The 16,991-nt window shown below is 42.0% G+C and overlaps 1 protein-coding gene across 3 annotated transcripts in view; it reads right to left on the reverse strand.

Annotated features, from left to right (window-relative positions):
* The window catches only part of exoc3 (exocyst complex component 3), a 34,468-nt gene that overhangs the window by 6,444 nt on the left and 11,033 nt on the right, over positions 1–16,991 (reverse strand). For all 3 annotated transcript variants that reach the window (XM_063069758.1, XM_063069759.1, XM_063069760.1), the window contains exons 5-10: positions 9,713–10,394; positions 6,564–6,681; positions 5,029–5,154; positions 3,551–3,651; positions 2,141–2,251; positions 967–1,120 (exon numbers count right to left, since the gene is read on the reverse strand). In XM_063069758.1, the coding sequence (XP_062925828.1) occupies positions 967–1,120; positions 2,141–2,251; positions 3,551–3,651; positions 5,029–5,154; positions 6,564–6,681; positions 9,713–10,394 (1,292 nt within the window). The remainder of the gene's footprint in view (positions 1–966; positions 1,121–2,140; positions 2,252–3,550; positions 3,652–5,028; positions 5,155–6,563; positions 6,682–9,712; positions 10,395–16,991) is intronic.

The raw sequence follows: 16,991 nt of genomic DNA on the forward strand, positions 1-16,991 counted from the left end.
AACATGCTTATCCCCAGATTACAATCTGAATAAATAAACAAATCAGGCATTCCTGATAATTGCTGGAACTGTTCTTAAAAATTCTGCACGAAAATGTCAAGCAGTCAGATTCCTGTGCAAGCATGCATAAAACCAGAAGTCCGCAAATTCTCAATAGGTTCTTTCAATGTTTAATATTACTGTGAAGTCCAGTAGTCAGGTGCCAACTTGTGTACTTTCAGAACCATTACCTAGAGAATCTATCTGATGCATATCTGACAGCCCTAATCTGGCAATTAGGGCTGTCAGAAATTTACCAAAAAGGACCTGATTAAACACATTTCTAATTTTCTTAAGTGCTTAAGCTATTTAATTTAAAAATAGTATGAATAATTTTTAAAGTTAATATTTCTAAATGTTAGCAAATCCAAGAGACATTTACAAGCAAACTTTTGGGCAGGTGTCATGGATGATAAGCATGGGTATGACCTAACTGAAGCATTTTGTGAGCGGGGCTTATTGATGGTCAAAAGGATCTGTGCTAATTGTGGACTTGATGGGTACAGGACAGATAATCACAACAGGCAGCTTGCTATTTTCAAGAAATTGCAAGTGTTTACACAGTAACTATAAAGACATACATAAAAAGTAGTCCCTTATGTAAACAAACATGAGTGCTCAAATGCATACAAGCGAAGTGAATATTGCTGTTTATGTCAATTACAGTATAAAATGAATATTGGCTAGCTTGTGAAAGGTTCTCTGCTCTCAGCCCACTATATCATGCAAATGGAACCATTGCTCAACTTTTCATCTGAAAGATGATACCTTTCACACAACAGCATTCCCTTTGTATTATACATTTGACAAATGGAGTTTGCAGTATGTATTTTTGGAAATAGAATATCACTCAGTAAGTACATAAGCCTTGCTAAATTCCATTCTACATTTTGTTTCCATCTGAAGAGATATTTTGTGTACACCAACCTCCAAATCAAGGAACACTTCATCTAGCAGATAGGCACACCCATCTTTGGCAATATTATCCAGAGTCCCCTCTATTGTTGGCTGATTAGGATAATGGTCTTCCAACTCTACCTCAAACTTTGTGTATTTCCTCTTTAAACTGTTGAGTGATTCTCTGCAATATACAAAATGAATAAGCAATTACATTCCTCATGAGGTCCTCCATTGGTCAGGGTCATCCATGGGTAACGCGTCCTAGTTGTCAATATGATACGCACTATGATAGGGAGGCAAGTTGTTGCCCATGCAGCAGGCTCCCCCTCCATGCAGCTGACAAATACAAAGGAACAGCAGAAGCCAATACTTTTTGGCGCCAGTGGTGTTGCAGTCAGTGTTTAACTCAATGTAGGACTGCCTTAGGGACTCCAGCGCCAGATTTTTCCCTTGGGGTTTACTCCTGAAGCCTTCCCCATGAGTGGCTGTAGTCGCAAGGCAGTGGAAGTTTGAGATCAGTTTCCTTTTAGATGAGCTGCCAACTACAGTTGATGAGCCCAATCTGCCCTAAGCAACTGGTTTTAAGGCACTAGTAACCCACTTTTGCCCCTTCTCCTGTCAGTAGAAATGGTTCTACCTGGCTTAGCAGCTAAGCCATGTGTGAAGGCCAGGAGTTGGACTTGATTGTCAGAGGCTACTTAAGATGCACACCATTGGAGATTATCCCCACTACCTCCTCTGGCTATGACAACCTTAAGGAACCTTATATTAACCATGTTGTTTTATAAACACATTTTTGTTCAGTTCCTCTCACCTCCTCTACCATGCTCCCCACTGCTGTTGAGCATAAATACTGCTACATAATCATCCAATTCAATAGTAGATCTTGTTCATTTCATTATTAAGATCTATTTAACTGTTAAAATTTTTTAAAATTCTTTAAAGATCAACAAACCTATTAAAAACCCAAAAGTGCTTCTACACCTGCATTAGACTCCCAAAAATGTACCATTCTGCAGAAAGGCAGTATTGTTAAACTTCTGTGGACCTCCCTAGTATAGTTTAAATATAAACATTACAGCATCACTATGTTAGTCACCATGTAATAATAAGTAAATAAACTGTCAGACAGCAGTCGTGCAATCAAAAGAAACTATTCATTACCATACTGTTTTGCAAAGAAATAAAACTGTGCATTTACTTGAAAGTTTGGCAGTTGTTAACAACTGCAACCATATATTGAATGTAGAACTGAGGGTGTTGGCGATCTTTCAGATGGTCATCTTTATATAACGTCACCTCTTCCTTGTACCTGACAAAAAGTAAAGTCCGTTATTTTAGCATTCAGGATATATGACTTTATGTAATATAGACATATCCCAACAGTATATTCTTTAAGAAATGATAATTTTCCAGTCCATCTCATCTTACTCCAAAAGCATTGGCTTGTCTCTTTCTAAGGAAAAGTCTCTTCTTGGAAAGTCTTTACCGGTAATCTTGATACAATTAAACTATTATTCCCCTTCAATTTTGAAAGGTATATAATTCTCCAGACAACAGATAAACAAAATATAGTCATGTATTCTAAAATATTATTCCCTATGCTCAATGTATAGTTTAGCCATTAGGTGTAGCTATAAACAAAACATAAAAAATACTTTTTGCTACAAAGGCTCAACATTAAAAGCATTTACAAAAAATCTTTGCATAGTTCATAATTTGCTATTGGTGTATTAAACTGTAGGGAAGAGCTTTTTCATTTACTGATGACACCCTACTTTTAAAGTAAAATGTTTGGATAAAAGTGTAGGTGTACAGGAAAAATGGATTCAAGCTGAATAATGATTTCCAAAATCTCTCCATCACTTCTAGCAGTGTTTGGAAGTACAAGTCTGCCAATTCAACACAGCTAAAAATGCAGGAATTTACCAAATACTTTCACTGAGATGTGCTCTACTCCATACACAAATATATTCTGAGACCAGTAATTATTGCATTATCTGGTAACCTTCAGTGTACTGAAAACAACAGGAATTCTGCAGATGCTGGAAATTCAAGCAACACACATCAAAGTTGCTGGTGAACGCAGCAGGCCAGGCAGCATCTATAGGAAGAGGCGCAGTCGACGTTTCAGGCCGAGACCCTGATAAACTTTGATGTGTGTTGCTTCAGTGTACTGAGATGGTCAAAAATAGCTACATACATTCATGCACTCTACTAAAATGAAAGCAGGTGTGATTAAAATGCTTTAAAAAATCTTAAGAATACTGACTTGAGTGACTAAGAACCAAGGTATTCAATCTTATAAAAGATGTAATATCTTAGTAAAATTTAGCAGATCTGAATCATATCAGATGTTATAAAAAGGTTATTTGTAACTAGATACTTCCATGAATTCAAGATATGTTGGAGTCAGCCTAATCTGTAAGACATTGATAGCATTCTCACAAAAACAGTGTTTGCCATTTTCAGTCATATCTGAGAACAAAGTGGCACAGACACAGCAGAAAACTGAGAATCACTTTTGCAGGTATCCGCTGATTACCAGAAACAAAACTATATTCATCTCTATCATTCTTAAATGATCTCTCTTTATTCCATTTATATTCACCTGCTCAAGAAGGAATTCATTTGCTGAAGGCACAACGCTAGCACCTTAAGTTTCAGATCATCACTGATTTGAGCAGCTACCTGTAGATTTTGTTCAAACATCTGAAACACAACAAAAGTGCATATTAATCAAACACGCTACATATTTTTAAACATTTACACTCCTACGTTGCAAAACTATTTACCAATATGAAGAAATTGCTGGCCAGTATAAGAGGAGTCTGACTAGCAGGACCATCTATAGTAGACTTGCTCACTTATACTTTTCTGTCCTGAGGTAAGCATATCAGATTGCACTGGACAAAGTGTAAAATATAAGATTCCCCACAATGATGCCTAGGATAGCCCTCACAATATTGCAGAGGACAGAGCACTTTGGGGATGAGGAAAGGCTAATTAGGATTGATTGGTTAGTTCCCTTGGAGCAGAACAGGCTGAAAGAGGTGTACAAAGTTCTGAGAGCCATGGATAAGGGAGATAAAAGAAAACTCTTCCCCGTGGCAGAGTTTTCTATAACTAGGGAATGTAGATTTAGAACACAGAGTAAAAGGTTTAGAGAAGGTCTTCTGAAGAGCTTCGTCACCCAGAGGTTGCCTGAAATCTGGCCCACACTGAGACTGGGCAGAGGCAGCTACTCTTGCAACACTGTTGTTGTATTTAGGCAAGCACTAGAATCATCAATGCATACAATGTCATGGACTAAGTACTAGTAAACGGAATGTGTGTGTGTGTGTGTGTGTGTATATATATGTATATATGAAAAAACAAGCTTTAATCAATTACAGCCAGTGTACTTCAAGTGAAAAATATCACCAAAGAGCCAGCATTAGGCCAAAAATGCGAGGAATAGAAGTGGAGTAGACCACAATTCCCCTTGTGTCCCAGCCACCATTCAACAAAATCAGGCTAATAGCTTTAACTCTTTCATTCTGCACAACCTTCTTATTTCTTGCTTCCCAAGAATTCCAAAATACATTGATAACAGACGTAAATATACTCAGTGACCAAGGATCCAAAGCCCTCAGGGGTGAATATACAAGTTTCCAAGCAAATAAATTTTTCCTGTGCAATCCCTTGTTTTCAGCTCTTGCTCTAGGTTCTGACCATGGGAATGCACCACTTAAACAGGATTCAGAGGCCCCTCCGTCATTCAGGGTCAACTATGGATGCTGTATCCTAGCTGTCTGTGTGATATGCAAGCCAGGGCAGTAAAATAGAGAGAGTAAGCTGTTACCACTGTAACAGGCTCCCCCTCTCCACACAACTGATGAATCCACAGGAATGACAGACCAACAGTCTGGTGTCAGTGGTGTCGCAGGAGTTGCCAGTCAGCATTGTACTCCATGCTGAATCTTAAGTTTCAATGCAATCACTTCTAATTCTTACAAAATCCAAATCTCACCTTGTTTATTATTGGTATCAGTTCAAAATAAAGAACATTTGAGTATTTACAACAAATACAAATAAAGTGCAATATACCTGAAATACAATAGCTGGCAGAGTAGTTTGATAGTAACCATCCTGATCTGCTTCTGGCTCTTGATCCTTTTTCCAATCCTTCTTGTCAGTTTCAAGTGCTTTCCGTAGCCATCCAATAATATTGGACTGTAAAATGGAATCCTTATTACTTTGCCATTCTCATGGACTAGCTAGTGCATGAATAATTGATCAGACACAAGCCAGTAACCAATGCTGCAAAAACTTTCGAGCCGAGCAGAGATGTGGAGCAAGGGATGATCCTGATCAATAAACCTGCTGAGCAGCTTTCAAATTAACTAACTGGGATTACAAAACTCTCAAATGGAATTACACACTAAATATTTTTAATTGCGCTGAAGGGTGGTCAATGTAAGAAAACCTCAAAAGTGCCAGTGCGATCCTTAGTTCCCAATCCATGTAAACAGCTGACATTGTAAGTAAATTACATATTCTTAAAATTAGCAGAAGCTGGAAAGATAAACAATAGAAGTGAGAAAAGATTCAGCTGGAGGGTTTTAGAAACTATGATAATACAGCTGCACATGCAGTTGACAAGTAAATCTGTATAAAGGCAATGTGGTCATAAAAGTACAACTGAATGCAACCAACTTAACTTTTAACAAAAATTTCAAAATGGCAAGGAACTGAATACCATGACAGGGATTTTCTCTAAAAATGTTAAGAGTGATAAATGACTCTTAATCACTTTCCAATTGTTTCACGTTACTGCAGAAATTCCTTCAGAATCATCGCATTATGAATGACCCTTGCACCCCTAATATGATTACAAGATGCAAGGGTGTGATGTCATTCCTAATGCAATGCTCCTTTTGGAGATAGGATTGATGGTCCTTATGACACAAGTAGACATCCTCACTCTAACACAGGATTGGGATTCCCTGTCAAATTAAGTTCCTTGCCTAGCTTTCATGCCTCTGACAGCACCAGCCAATGTCACTCATAATTCCATCTCACCTTGAGACCCAGCTTCCAAACTGGTTGCAGATCTAAACACCCTTTTCCTATCTTCAGCTACAATGGTCTCAACCCATCTCCCAACTTTGTCTGGAAAAATTTTCTTTTATAGTCAATTTTGCCTAATCACAGCATGATTTTCTAAGTGCATTATTGATTTTCATCCAAATTCATTTGAGAATTCCCTTGACTACCTTTACATCAAAGGTTTATTCATTAAAGCATGAAAGGATATTCAATGAAGATCCAATCTGCTTGAAAATATTCCCAGGTCAAAACTGATATTCAATGAAAACACCAAAACCTGCCCTCAACTACATATTTTAGACATTCATCTTCTAGATGCTCAGAACACACTTGTCAGTGTACACAACAAAATTTGTCTCCCAGTTAAAGATATTTCATAACCAGTAACAAAACAGCATTTTTCCAAGTTAAAGATAAAGACCTCTTAAAATTAAAGGTGCTGTGTCATTTTACGTTAGGTTGGCTACCAGTTAAAATGGTCCAAATGTCCATTCACTCTATTGCTCTTCTCTTTTTATTAGCTGTGTACTTACAGTGAGGGTTGTCATGTATTTGCTGAGAAGCATATTGGCCACATCATTTGAAAGTAAGGGTTCCAGGGACTTCACGTCTACTTCTGGTGCAAGATCTGGGTGCCCCATCATATCCTCACTAGACAGAAAATACACTAAAATATAATACACAATTCAAATCACCAACCCAAACCAAGGATAAAGCTCAACAAACTATTACCAAAAAATTTAGCAGCTTTCTACAACAATTGTACAAACCTCAGTTGATAACCTGGTCTTTTAAAGAGTGTACTGTAGGTTTTCTGGTTAAATAGGAAAACAGTTCGAACTTACACCTTTTCCGTCCATCTACTAGCTACTTATTTTTGCAATTTCCTGACTCCCCAGCAGAGAGGGCCAAAATGCAAGCTTGCCATACTTGAACACACAAGAAAAATGCTATGATTGTATACAATACACAAGTAGAGATTGAATTGAGATGTATAATATTGCAAGGTTTACACAGAAAGGACCCATTTTCCTTAGTAGAAAACAGGAGACAGAAATTTAAGTTAATTGGTAGAAATAGAAGGGAACTGAGGAAGACATTGTGTTTTAAATGCAGAGACTGGTTAGGGGATGGGGTCTGGAATTAATTAGCTGAAGAATGGTGCAGCAGAAAACTACAAAATATTTGAGTGATACCTAAATGTGATCCTAAGGTGTGTGTAATCTACAAGACCATGGACAGAGGTGGTAAGTGAAAGTCATTCAAATGGATGATGTTTTTTGGCCAGTATGAACAAGAACGTATGACACAGGAGCAGAATTAGGCCTTTAGGCTCATCAATGGCTGATTTACAGTGCCTTAAAAAAAAGTATTCAGCCACCACAAATATTTTCACATTGCAAGTCCCTGTAAGTTTCATTCTCTAAATTTAAGAGATATTGAAGCAGGTTTTTTTTTTAGATAATCTACAAAACATTATGCGTCAAGTCCTTCTGCAGTTGTATAGGGCCCTGGTGAGACCACACCTGGAGTATTGTGTACAGTTTTGGTCTCCAAGTTTGAGGAAGGACATTCTAGCTATTGAGGGAGTGCAGCGGAGGTTCACGAGGTTAATTCATAGGATGGCAGGACTGTCATATGTTGAAAGATTGGAGCGACTGGGGTTGTACACACTGGAATTTAGAAGGATGAGAGGGGATCTGATTGAAACATATAAGATTATTAAGGGATTGGACACGCTAGAGGCAGGAAACATGTTCCCGATGTTGGGGGAGCCCAGAACCAAAGGCCACAGTTTAAGAATAGGGGGTAGACTATTTAGAACGGAGTTGAGGAAAAACTTTTTCACACAGAGGGTTGTGGTTCTGTGGAATGCTCTGCCTCAGAAGGCAGTGGAGGCCAATTCTCTGGATTCTTTCAAGAAAGTGTTAGATAGAGCTCTTAAAGATAGAGGAGTGAAGGCATATGGGGAGAAGGCAGGAAAAGAGTATTGATTGTGGATGATCAGCCATGATCACAGTGAATGGTGGTGCTAGTTCGAAGGGATGAATGGCCTACTCCTGCATCTATTGTCTATTGTCTAAGTCAAATCACAGGAAAAATTCCAAACCTATCAACAATTTACTAAAAATTAAAAACCAAAATTGAGAGGCCGATAAAGTGTTCATCCCCTTTGCAATTACTACGCTAACTTTCCTCAGGGGCAATACTGTATATTACTTTACCAAATCACAACTTGTTGATGTAAAAAATTGGCGAATCACTTGAATAAAAACCCCATCTCTCTGTATGGTCCAACAGTACGGTAGACGTTCAACAGACCGAACCAAAATGAACCCGACAGAGTATTAAAGACAAGTTAAGGAAATGATATTAGAGAAGCACAAATCTGGGGAAGTTACAAGACCATCTCAAAGACACTAAGCATACTTCAGAGTTCACTGTAATCCAGCAAGAAAACATGGAAAAAAATATGAAATCACAGCCACACTGCCTGCCATGCCGCCACTCTAAACTTAGTCACTGGAGAAGAACGGCACTTGTAAGAGAGACTACTGTGATGCCAACAGTCACTCTGGGTGAGATGCAGAAATCAGTAGCTGCGACTGGAGATGAAGTTCATGGCTGTACAATCTTCAAGACCTTACACAAGGAAGGTATTTATGTAAGATTGGTAAGGAAGAAGCCCTGGTTTTAAAAAAAAACATATCCTTGCCCTCAAAGACTTTGAAAAGCATCACTTAGAAAATACTGCAAGAATATGGAAGGTCTTGGCCTCAACACTATGCCAAGCGTTGTAAATCTAATACTGTGCATCAGCCAGGTAACACCTTTCCTACTGTAAAGTATGATGGAAGTAGCATCATGCTATAGAGATGCTTTTCAGCAGTAAGGACTGGGAATCTGGTCAGGACTATGTAAAGATGGGAAGATGAATGCTGCTAAATAAAGAGATTGTGGATTGCCTCTGCCAGAAAATATAAACTGGGGAGGAAGTTCGTCTTTCAGCAGGACAACAACCCAAAGCACACTGCCAGAGCAACCATGGAGCGACTTCAAATGAAAAAAATTGATGTCCCCGAGTGGCCCATTCAGAGTCCTGACGTTAATCCGATTGAACATCTCTGGCAAGACCTCAAGATTGCTGTCCACTGCTGCTCCCCAACTAACCTGACAGAGCTTGAGCAATTTTGCAAGGAGGAATGGGAAAATTTTGCTCCATCACATTGTGCAAAGCGAATAGAGACTTATCCAAAAAACACTACTGGCTATAATAGCTGTGAGAGGTGATTCAACTAAGTGCTGAGCAAAGATGGATTAATACATTTGGATTGCTGACATATCAGTTTTTGAATTTTTAGTTTTTCCATGCTTTAATAGTTTCCCTGTTTTTTGGTCTTTACTGTGAAAAAAGGACCAGGTGATACACAAATGAAAAAATCTCAGTTAAATTGATAAAAAAATCCTTGGTTGTTATACTCATCTATGTGAACAAAGGATTGGAGGCAGAGTACCTTTACAAGGCACTATATTATCCTTCTCAACTCCATTCTGCTGACTTCTCCCTCTAACCTTTGACTCCCTTACCAATCAAGGACCTATCAACCTCTGCTTTAAATGAATGGTGTTCTTCTGTATTGCAAAAAGACGATGTTAAGCAGGGCAAAAAACAAATTCTCACCTCTTGTACGTATTTAGAACCCAAGTCAGAAGTGAAACAATTTCATTTGCCTCTAGATCCTCAGAAGCAAGTTCTTCCACACGTGCCACCAGTGCCTCGTGGTACAAACTCTGAAGCTTTTTGAAAATGTTGTAGTGAGGGGGAAAACACTGCACCATCAAGTTCTTCATAACTAGCAAGTCGTCAAGAACATATTTACGTGTGAGCTCCAAGTGACGCACAAGCCACATCTTATCCAACTCTCGTGTATCAGACTGACTGGCTTCAATCCGATTTGCAACAGTCTGTTCTAAAACTGCAAACAATTTGTTTTTCCACTTTTTTGGTCTGCCAGGAGGAATGAACCCAGTCTGCTTCTGCCGGTCAAGCATTCTCTTATCAATTTTTTCTTCTCTCTCAATGATTCGAACCATTGAGACAAGCTGGGCAGGATCACTGCGGACTGTTACTGACGACCTTTGCACCAACATCCAAATTTGCTTCCCCATTTGCTCAGAGAGGTTCTGCACCTCAGTGAAATAGGCCTGAATTAGTTTCATATCATGTGTATTCTTGCTATCCATACGATACTGCTCATACATGAGATCATCGCGGGAGCACTCCAGGTCCATCAGCTTTCGGTGGGCTAAAAGCAATTCTCCGCGTTCAATTAGTTCATAGGCTTCTTGCACAATCTCTGGAACTGAAAACAGATAAGTAACAATAGTTGGCACTTTGTCGTAGGATTAGCAATAATAGCGCTAGAAATCATGGTTAATGTTCAAAAGTACCTTCTATTAATGATCATAATTTCAAAGTGGTTTATAACATTTGTAAACTACTATGGTTATGAGAGCTCACAATACATTTTCTCAAGCAGAGGACTGAAGTTGGGACTAATGGATCAAATAAACTGTTACTGCAGTGCTAGCCTATATGATGTTAAATTTAAATATGTAATAACAAGCAATATAAAATGAAGAAGCATCTCCTATTCCTAAGTAACTTATGGCAGTGACCAGAGTTCACTGTTTTATCCCTTGGTGATCAATGGTGTCACTAGGATGTGGAAGTATATAAAAGTAAAAACACAATTCGCATGTGGACACTATCAAATCATGCTCTTATTTTACTAATTTTTTCCACAAATTCTTAGTGAGTTGAGAATAATAGTTCATATGTTTATACATAAAACTTGGCAATTTTTTAATGTAAATTGCAAATAAATACATTTATAAATTACTATTTAGTTTTAGATGGAATACCATTTCCAATTTCCAAGAAGTGTGTAGAGATTAATTTTAATGATAGATTTTGCCTCCAAGGAGAAATTAAAGTGGGAATTAATCTACTAAGAATACAGGTTTCCCCCTCTATCCGACGGTAGAGCGTTCCTATGAAATGGCTCGTAAGCTGAAATGTCGTAAAGTGAAGAAGCAATTACCATTTATTAATATGGGAAAAATTTTTGAGCGTTCCCAGACCCAAAAAATAACCTAAAAAAATCAATGTACATACAGTGTAGTTTCACATACCGGAATCGGGAAGCCTCCAATAAATTGCAGTTTCATCACAGTTAAACACTTGCTTATATGAATAAGCACCTGACACGATGGGCAATGGGCTCTGATCTGGGCCGACATTTACGTGCCGGGCGGCACCTAATTAATTAGCTTGTTTATTTCGGCTTTTTTCTTAAAGACGTGCTGGGTGTGTTCCCACTGCCGCTGCACCACTACATTCTTTGCGGTCCGGTATCGGTCAGCGGCCCGCAGGTTGGGGACCACTAAATAGTAATTTATAAACTATGAAGCTGCCCTCGCCTCAGAAACCACCCATGTCTACCTTTAAATTCCACTTTCATCACCATCGTCCAGTGCTTTCTGTGTCAGCTTATTAAAAAGACTGATTTCTTAAGCACAAGAAAACTTAATGGAACACCACGCTTTGTACACCCATCAATCCACTCAAGCAATAGATTTTCCATTTTATTCATTATTGGATGCCGCCTAAGAGAGACCTCTTTGCTACGAGCAGAACCAACAGTAACATCAGCAGCTTTCAAAATTCTTTCTCTCTGTGTATAAATAGTGCAAATGGTGGACGCAGGCAAGTTCTCGTATGATAACCCTTTCATTCCTGGAATCATCCTTGTGAACCTCCTCTGGACCCTCTCCAATGCCAGCACATCTCTTCTAAGATGAGGAGCCCAAAACTGCTCACAATACTCAAGGTGAGGCCTCATCAGTGCCTTATAAAGCCTCAGCATTACAACCCTGCTCTTGTATTCTAGACCTCTTGAAATGAATGCTACATTGCATTTGCCTTCCTCACCACCGACTCAACCTGCAAGTAACTGTGACTGTGTTCTGCACAAGGATTCCCAAGGCCCTTTGCACCCCAGATTTTTGGATTTTCTCCTCATTTAGAAAATAGTCTGCACCTTTATTTCTACTACCAAAGTGTGTGACCATGCATTTTCCAACATTATATTTCATTTGTCACTTTCTTGTCCATTGTCCTAATCTAAGTCCTTCTGCAGCCTACCCGTTCCCTCAACACTACCTGCCCCTCCACCAATCTTCATATCATCTGCAAACTTGGCACAAGCCATCTAATTCATCATCTAAATCATTTACATACAGCATAAAAATTGGTCCCAACACTGACAATGTTATTTAAATAGTGATAGATTCAATAAATATTGTTACACAAAAGTATCCAGGTATTTTAGTGCACTAATCAATGAAAACTTGCAATCAACGTTAGCGAGATGGCCACCAAAATAACTTTCAAGTACAGGAACAAGGATGTCCTGCTATAATCAAGCAGCATCTTGAAGTCATATCTAGTGCCACATCTGCAGTTATGGTCTTCTTACCAAAGGAAAGAAACATCATCTACAAAGGGATTGCAACAAAGGTTCATCACAAAGAGTTTTAGGGTGGCAGCTCTGTTATATGAAGAAAGAATGGGTTAACTAGACCTATATTTACTAGAATTTAGAAAAATGAGAGCAGATCTCACAAGCATTCAAAATTCTGAGAGGCTAGACAGAGTGGAGGCAAATTTCATGATTTCCTTGGTTGAGTATTCCAGAGCAAGAGGACAAAGTCAGAGTAACAGAGAAGGTATTTAACGCTGAAGTAAGAAATCTATGCCCTCATTGGAAGGTGAACCTGTGGGATTCTGCAGAGTGGAGCCCAGGCCTCCGAAAAGGTAAAATAACTAGATAGATTTCTAGATGCAAAAGGCATCAACGTGCAGGGGAGTATCATATTAAAACAGAAGTGATTGTGCTCAATGGTTTCTCAAAGGACCAAACAGACCACCAATGTTCCCAAAACAACCAAAGCTCCAACATTTACGGTAGCAGGATCAGAATGGAAAAGGGAACTGTATGCAAAATAAAAAGCGCGCAACAGTCTGGAATTACTTGATTGAAGGAAGGCTAATGGAAACAAATTCAATAGTATGTGGCGGCTCGCCCACGCAGCAAGCGAACCGGCTCCAGCAGTCGCCAGCGAGCCTGCAGCCAGCGGAAACCGGGAGGACTCTGAGTGCGGGGCAGACCTCGGCCCAGAAGCCGACGTTGCTTCTGCCCCGCAAAGAGCAGGCGTTGCTGGGAGCGGGTACTTAAGCGTGCGCCGATTCAAACAGTAAACGGTTCAACCCGACCCTGCTCGAGTCAATGTGTTGTTTTCACTCGTAACGTATCAGCGCGACTACATTGATGACCCCGACGGTCCAACGGCATTTGGACCCAACATGAATGACTCGGTTCTAGAGTGCAGTTTCCCTTAAACTGCCAACCTTCTGGACCACCCAACCCCTGGTCTGGTTTGAGCAAGCGGAGGCCCAGTTCCAGGTCAGGCAAATTGTCTTAGCCGCCACCAGGTATTACTACGTGGTGGGTGCACTCAACCAGGAGACAGCGAGCCGCGTTATCGACTTTCTGCGTCAGTCCCCTGCAGCAGACAGGTATGAGGCACTCAAGGCCCTGTTAATCCGCATGTTTGGCCTCTCCCTCTGCGAACGGGCCGCACAGTTACTACATATGGATGGCCTGGGCGACTGCGCACCATCAGCCCTAATGAGTGACATGCTAGTACTGGCAGACGGCCATAAGCCTTGCCTGCTGTTTGAACTTCTTGGAGCAAATACCAGAAGACATCCGCCTCCTGCTAGCAGATGAAGACTTCAGAGATCCGCACAGGGTGGCTGCCCGGGTGGACGTGCTTTGGCGCACCAAACAAATTGGCAGAGCCACCATCGGAATTAGTGCTGCGGCACGGCCGAAAGCCCAGCCCTCCCACACCCCAGCAGCGGAGCACATAACACCCACACCAAGGGACGGCACCACTTCTGAGTCTTGGTGTTTTTATCATCAAAGGTGGGGTTCCAGGGCTGCCGTCGTTGATGGCTACCGCAGCTGGTCACCGTGATAGCCTCCTCTATGTTTGCAACAAGCTCTCCAGGTGAAGGTTCCTGGTGGACATGCGGGCAGAAATCAGTGTCCAACCCCCTCAAGCCACGATACCAGAACTAGAAGAACAGGACCAGACCTTACGGCAGCCAACAGTAGCACCATCCGCACCTATGGCACAAGAACCATCCCCTTGCAGTTCGGTTCCAGCCGCTTTACATGGACATTTACACTGGCCGCAGTGTCACAGCCGTTGCTGGGTGCAGACTTCCTCCACGCGCACTGCCTGCTCGTGGATTTGAAAGGACGACGATTGGTCGATGCGAAGACATTCCAGTCTTTCTCCCTCGGTGAGGCCAGGTTACCGGCCCTACACCTGGACTCCGTCACTTATTCCAACAACGAGTTCGCCAGAGTGTTATCAGAGTTCTCATTTATCATCACGCCGCAGTTTTCCTTAACAAACCCCAAGCACGGCGTGATGCACCACCTGGGCGGCACGGTTCGGACTCCCAGCCCGCATCACTTCAGACAGGGTTGTGCAGTTCACATCGGCTTTGTGGTCTGCACTAGCACAACTACTCGGAACCCAGCTCCACCGGACGACTGCTTACCACCCGCAGTCTAATGGCCTGGTGGAATGTTTCCACAGGCACTTGAAGTCAGCCCTGATGGCACGCCTCCAAGGGCCAGACTGGGTGGACAAACTCCCCTGAGTGCTGCTTGTTATCCGCACGGCACCCAAGGAGGACCTGGCCGCATCATCGACCGAACTGGTTTACGGTGCCCCGCTCACAGTCCCCGGTGAGTTTGTGCCAGCACCCTGGGGCCTGGAGGACACACATGCTGGGGTCCTAACTAAACTCCATGAGCAGCTTGGAACCCTTGCTCCAGTCCCGACGTCCCACCACGGAACAAAACCCTTTTTCGTGCCCAAGGACCTACAACAGAGCAAGTATGTTTTTGTTTGCCAAGGCGCGCACAGACCACCCCTGCAGCAACCATACGAGGGACCCTACAAGGTGGTGTGCCATAATGGAGCGAATACGTTCTCGACATCGCCGGTCGGGACGAGACTTTTACCATTGACCGTCTCAAACCGGTGCATCGAGACCTTGAACGCCCGGTTGCGGTATCACCCCCATGACGGCAAGGACAGCCACCTAAAAGAACTGAGAGTGTGCAGGCTGCGGACTCTGCACCTCCTATCGCTGGTTCTGGGGGGGGGGGGGTGGCGGTCACGTGGCGGCTCGCCAGACAGCAAGCGAACCAGCTCCAGCAGTCGCCGGCGAGCCCGCAGCCAGCGGCAACCGAAAGGGCTCTAAGTGCGGGGTAGACCTCGGCCCGGCAGCTGACGTCGCTTCTGCCCCGCAAAGAGCAGGGGTTGCTGGGTGCGGCTACTTAATGTGCGCTGATTCTGTGACGAAAAACCAAGTTATCAGAAGATTGATGCTGATGAGAGAGATAAGAGAGACAAAAGGGAGAAGTGTTCAAAATGTTAATGAGAGACGAGAGAGATTAACAAAGAGACACAGTTCCGAGTATTGATAGACTGGTTGCTTTGAACCTGAACTGTTTGAAGTTTGATGGACAGGCGATACCCCAGCAGGGGGATAAAAGGAATAGGTTCGCTAAGGCAAGACAGACACCACGAGATCACAAGATAACGAGACCCTGGAGTGCGGTGTGCCCCCACAAGTTGGTGGATGTTTGGAGGTCTGGTCGCGGGACCGACCATAGACGCACAGGGTGAAAAGGTACGATCGGCGGGAACCTGGTGTGTGTGTCCGCCCTTGCCTGGGTGCCGGGTTCACCGCGGAAGAACGATCGTATCCAAAACGGAGGGGTCACAGTCGGTGACCTCCGAAGACAGTAAAAGGGCTGCCTGAAAGCTAACTGCTGGGAACATCAAAGGTCTGTTTTGAATCAGAAAATTTGCATTCGCTCGCTCGCTCTCTCTCTCTGTCTCTCCAATGGCACAACAGCAATTACTGCGAACTGTACTAAGCTGAACTCTGCGTCACTTGAGACTGATCATTTTACCCCTAGACTGCGATAGAGCTTGATTGATTCCTATTATCCTAGTTCTGTGTACATGTGTGTTTTATCATTGCTAACCTGTTGCATTTATATCCTTACAATTAGAGTACTGTGTTACTTATTTCTTTAACAAAACTTTCTTAGTTCCAGTAATCCAGACTCCAACTAAGTGGTCCATTTCTGCTGGTTTGGCAACCCAGTTACGAGGTAAGTAACAATTCAAACAGTAAACAGTTCAATCCGACCCTGCTCGATATAGTGTGTTGTTTTCACTCGTAGCGTATCAGCGCGACTACAAGTAATTGATTAAATGGACTTGAATATTCGCCTGGGGAAAAGGCATGTGGGTAAGTGGGATTATTTGAATAGCTCTTTCAGAAAGTCATACTTTTCAAAATGCTATGGCCCCTTATTTTGTAAATTTTATGATGTAGTGCTACAAACAGAACAAAATCTATGTGCATTATCTTCAACACAAGAGATTCTGCAGATGCTGGAAATCTGGAGCAACACACAAGAATGCTGGAGGAACTCAGAAAATCAGGCAGCAGCAAAGGAGAGAAATAAACAATCAACACTTCAAGCTCAGACCGCTCACCAGGACTGGAAAGGAAAGAAGACACCAGAATAAGGTAGGAGAGGGAAAGCAGTACAAACTAGCAGCTGGTAGGTAAAAACAGGCAAAGAAGAAGGTGGGTGACGGGAGGGGGGGGGAAATGAAGTGAGAAGCAGGTGGCAGGTGGAAGAGGTAAAGGATTTTATGCAAAGCTCACTCTCAATGCAACTCCCTTGTCCACTCATCCCATCACACTGATCTCCCACCTGGCACTTACC

This window comes from Mobula hypostoma, chromosome 17 (assembly GCF_963921235.1).
Source record: "Mobula hypostoma chromosome 17, sMobHyp1.1, whole genome shotgun sequence".
Classification (NCBI taxonomy): Eukaryota; Metazoa; Chordata; class Chondrichthyes; order Myliobatiformes; family Myliobatidae; genus Mobula; species Mobula hypostoma.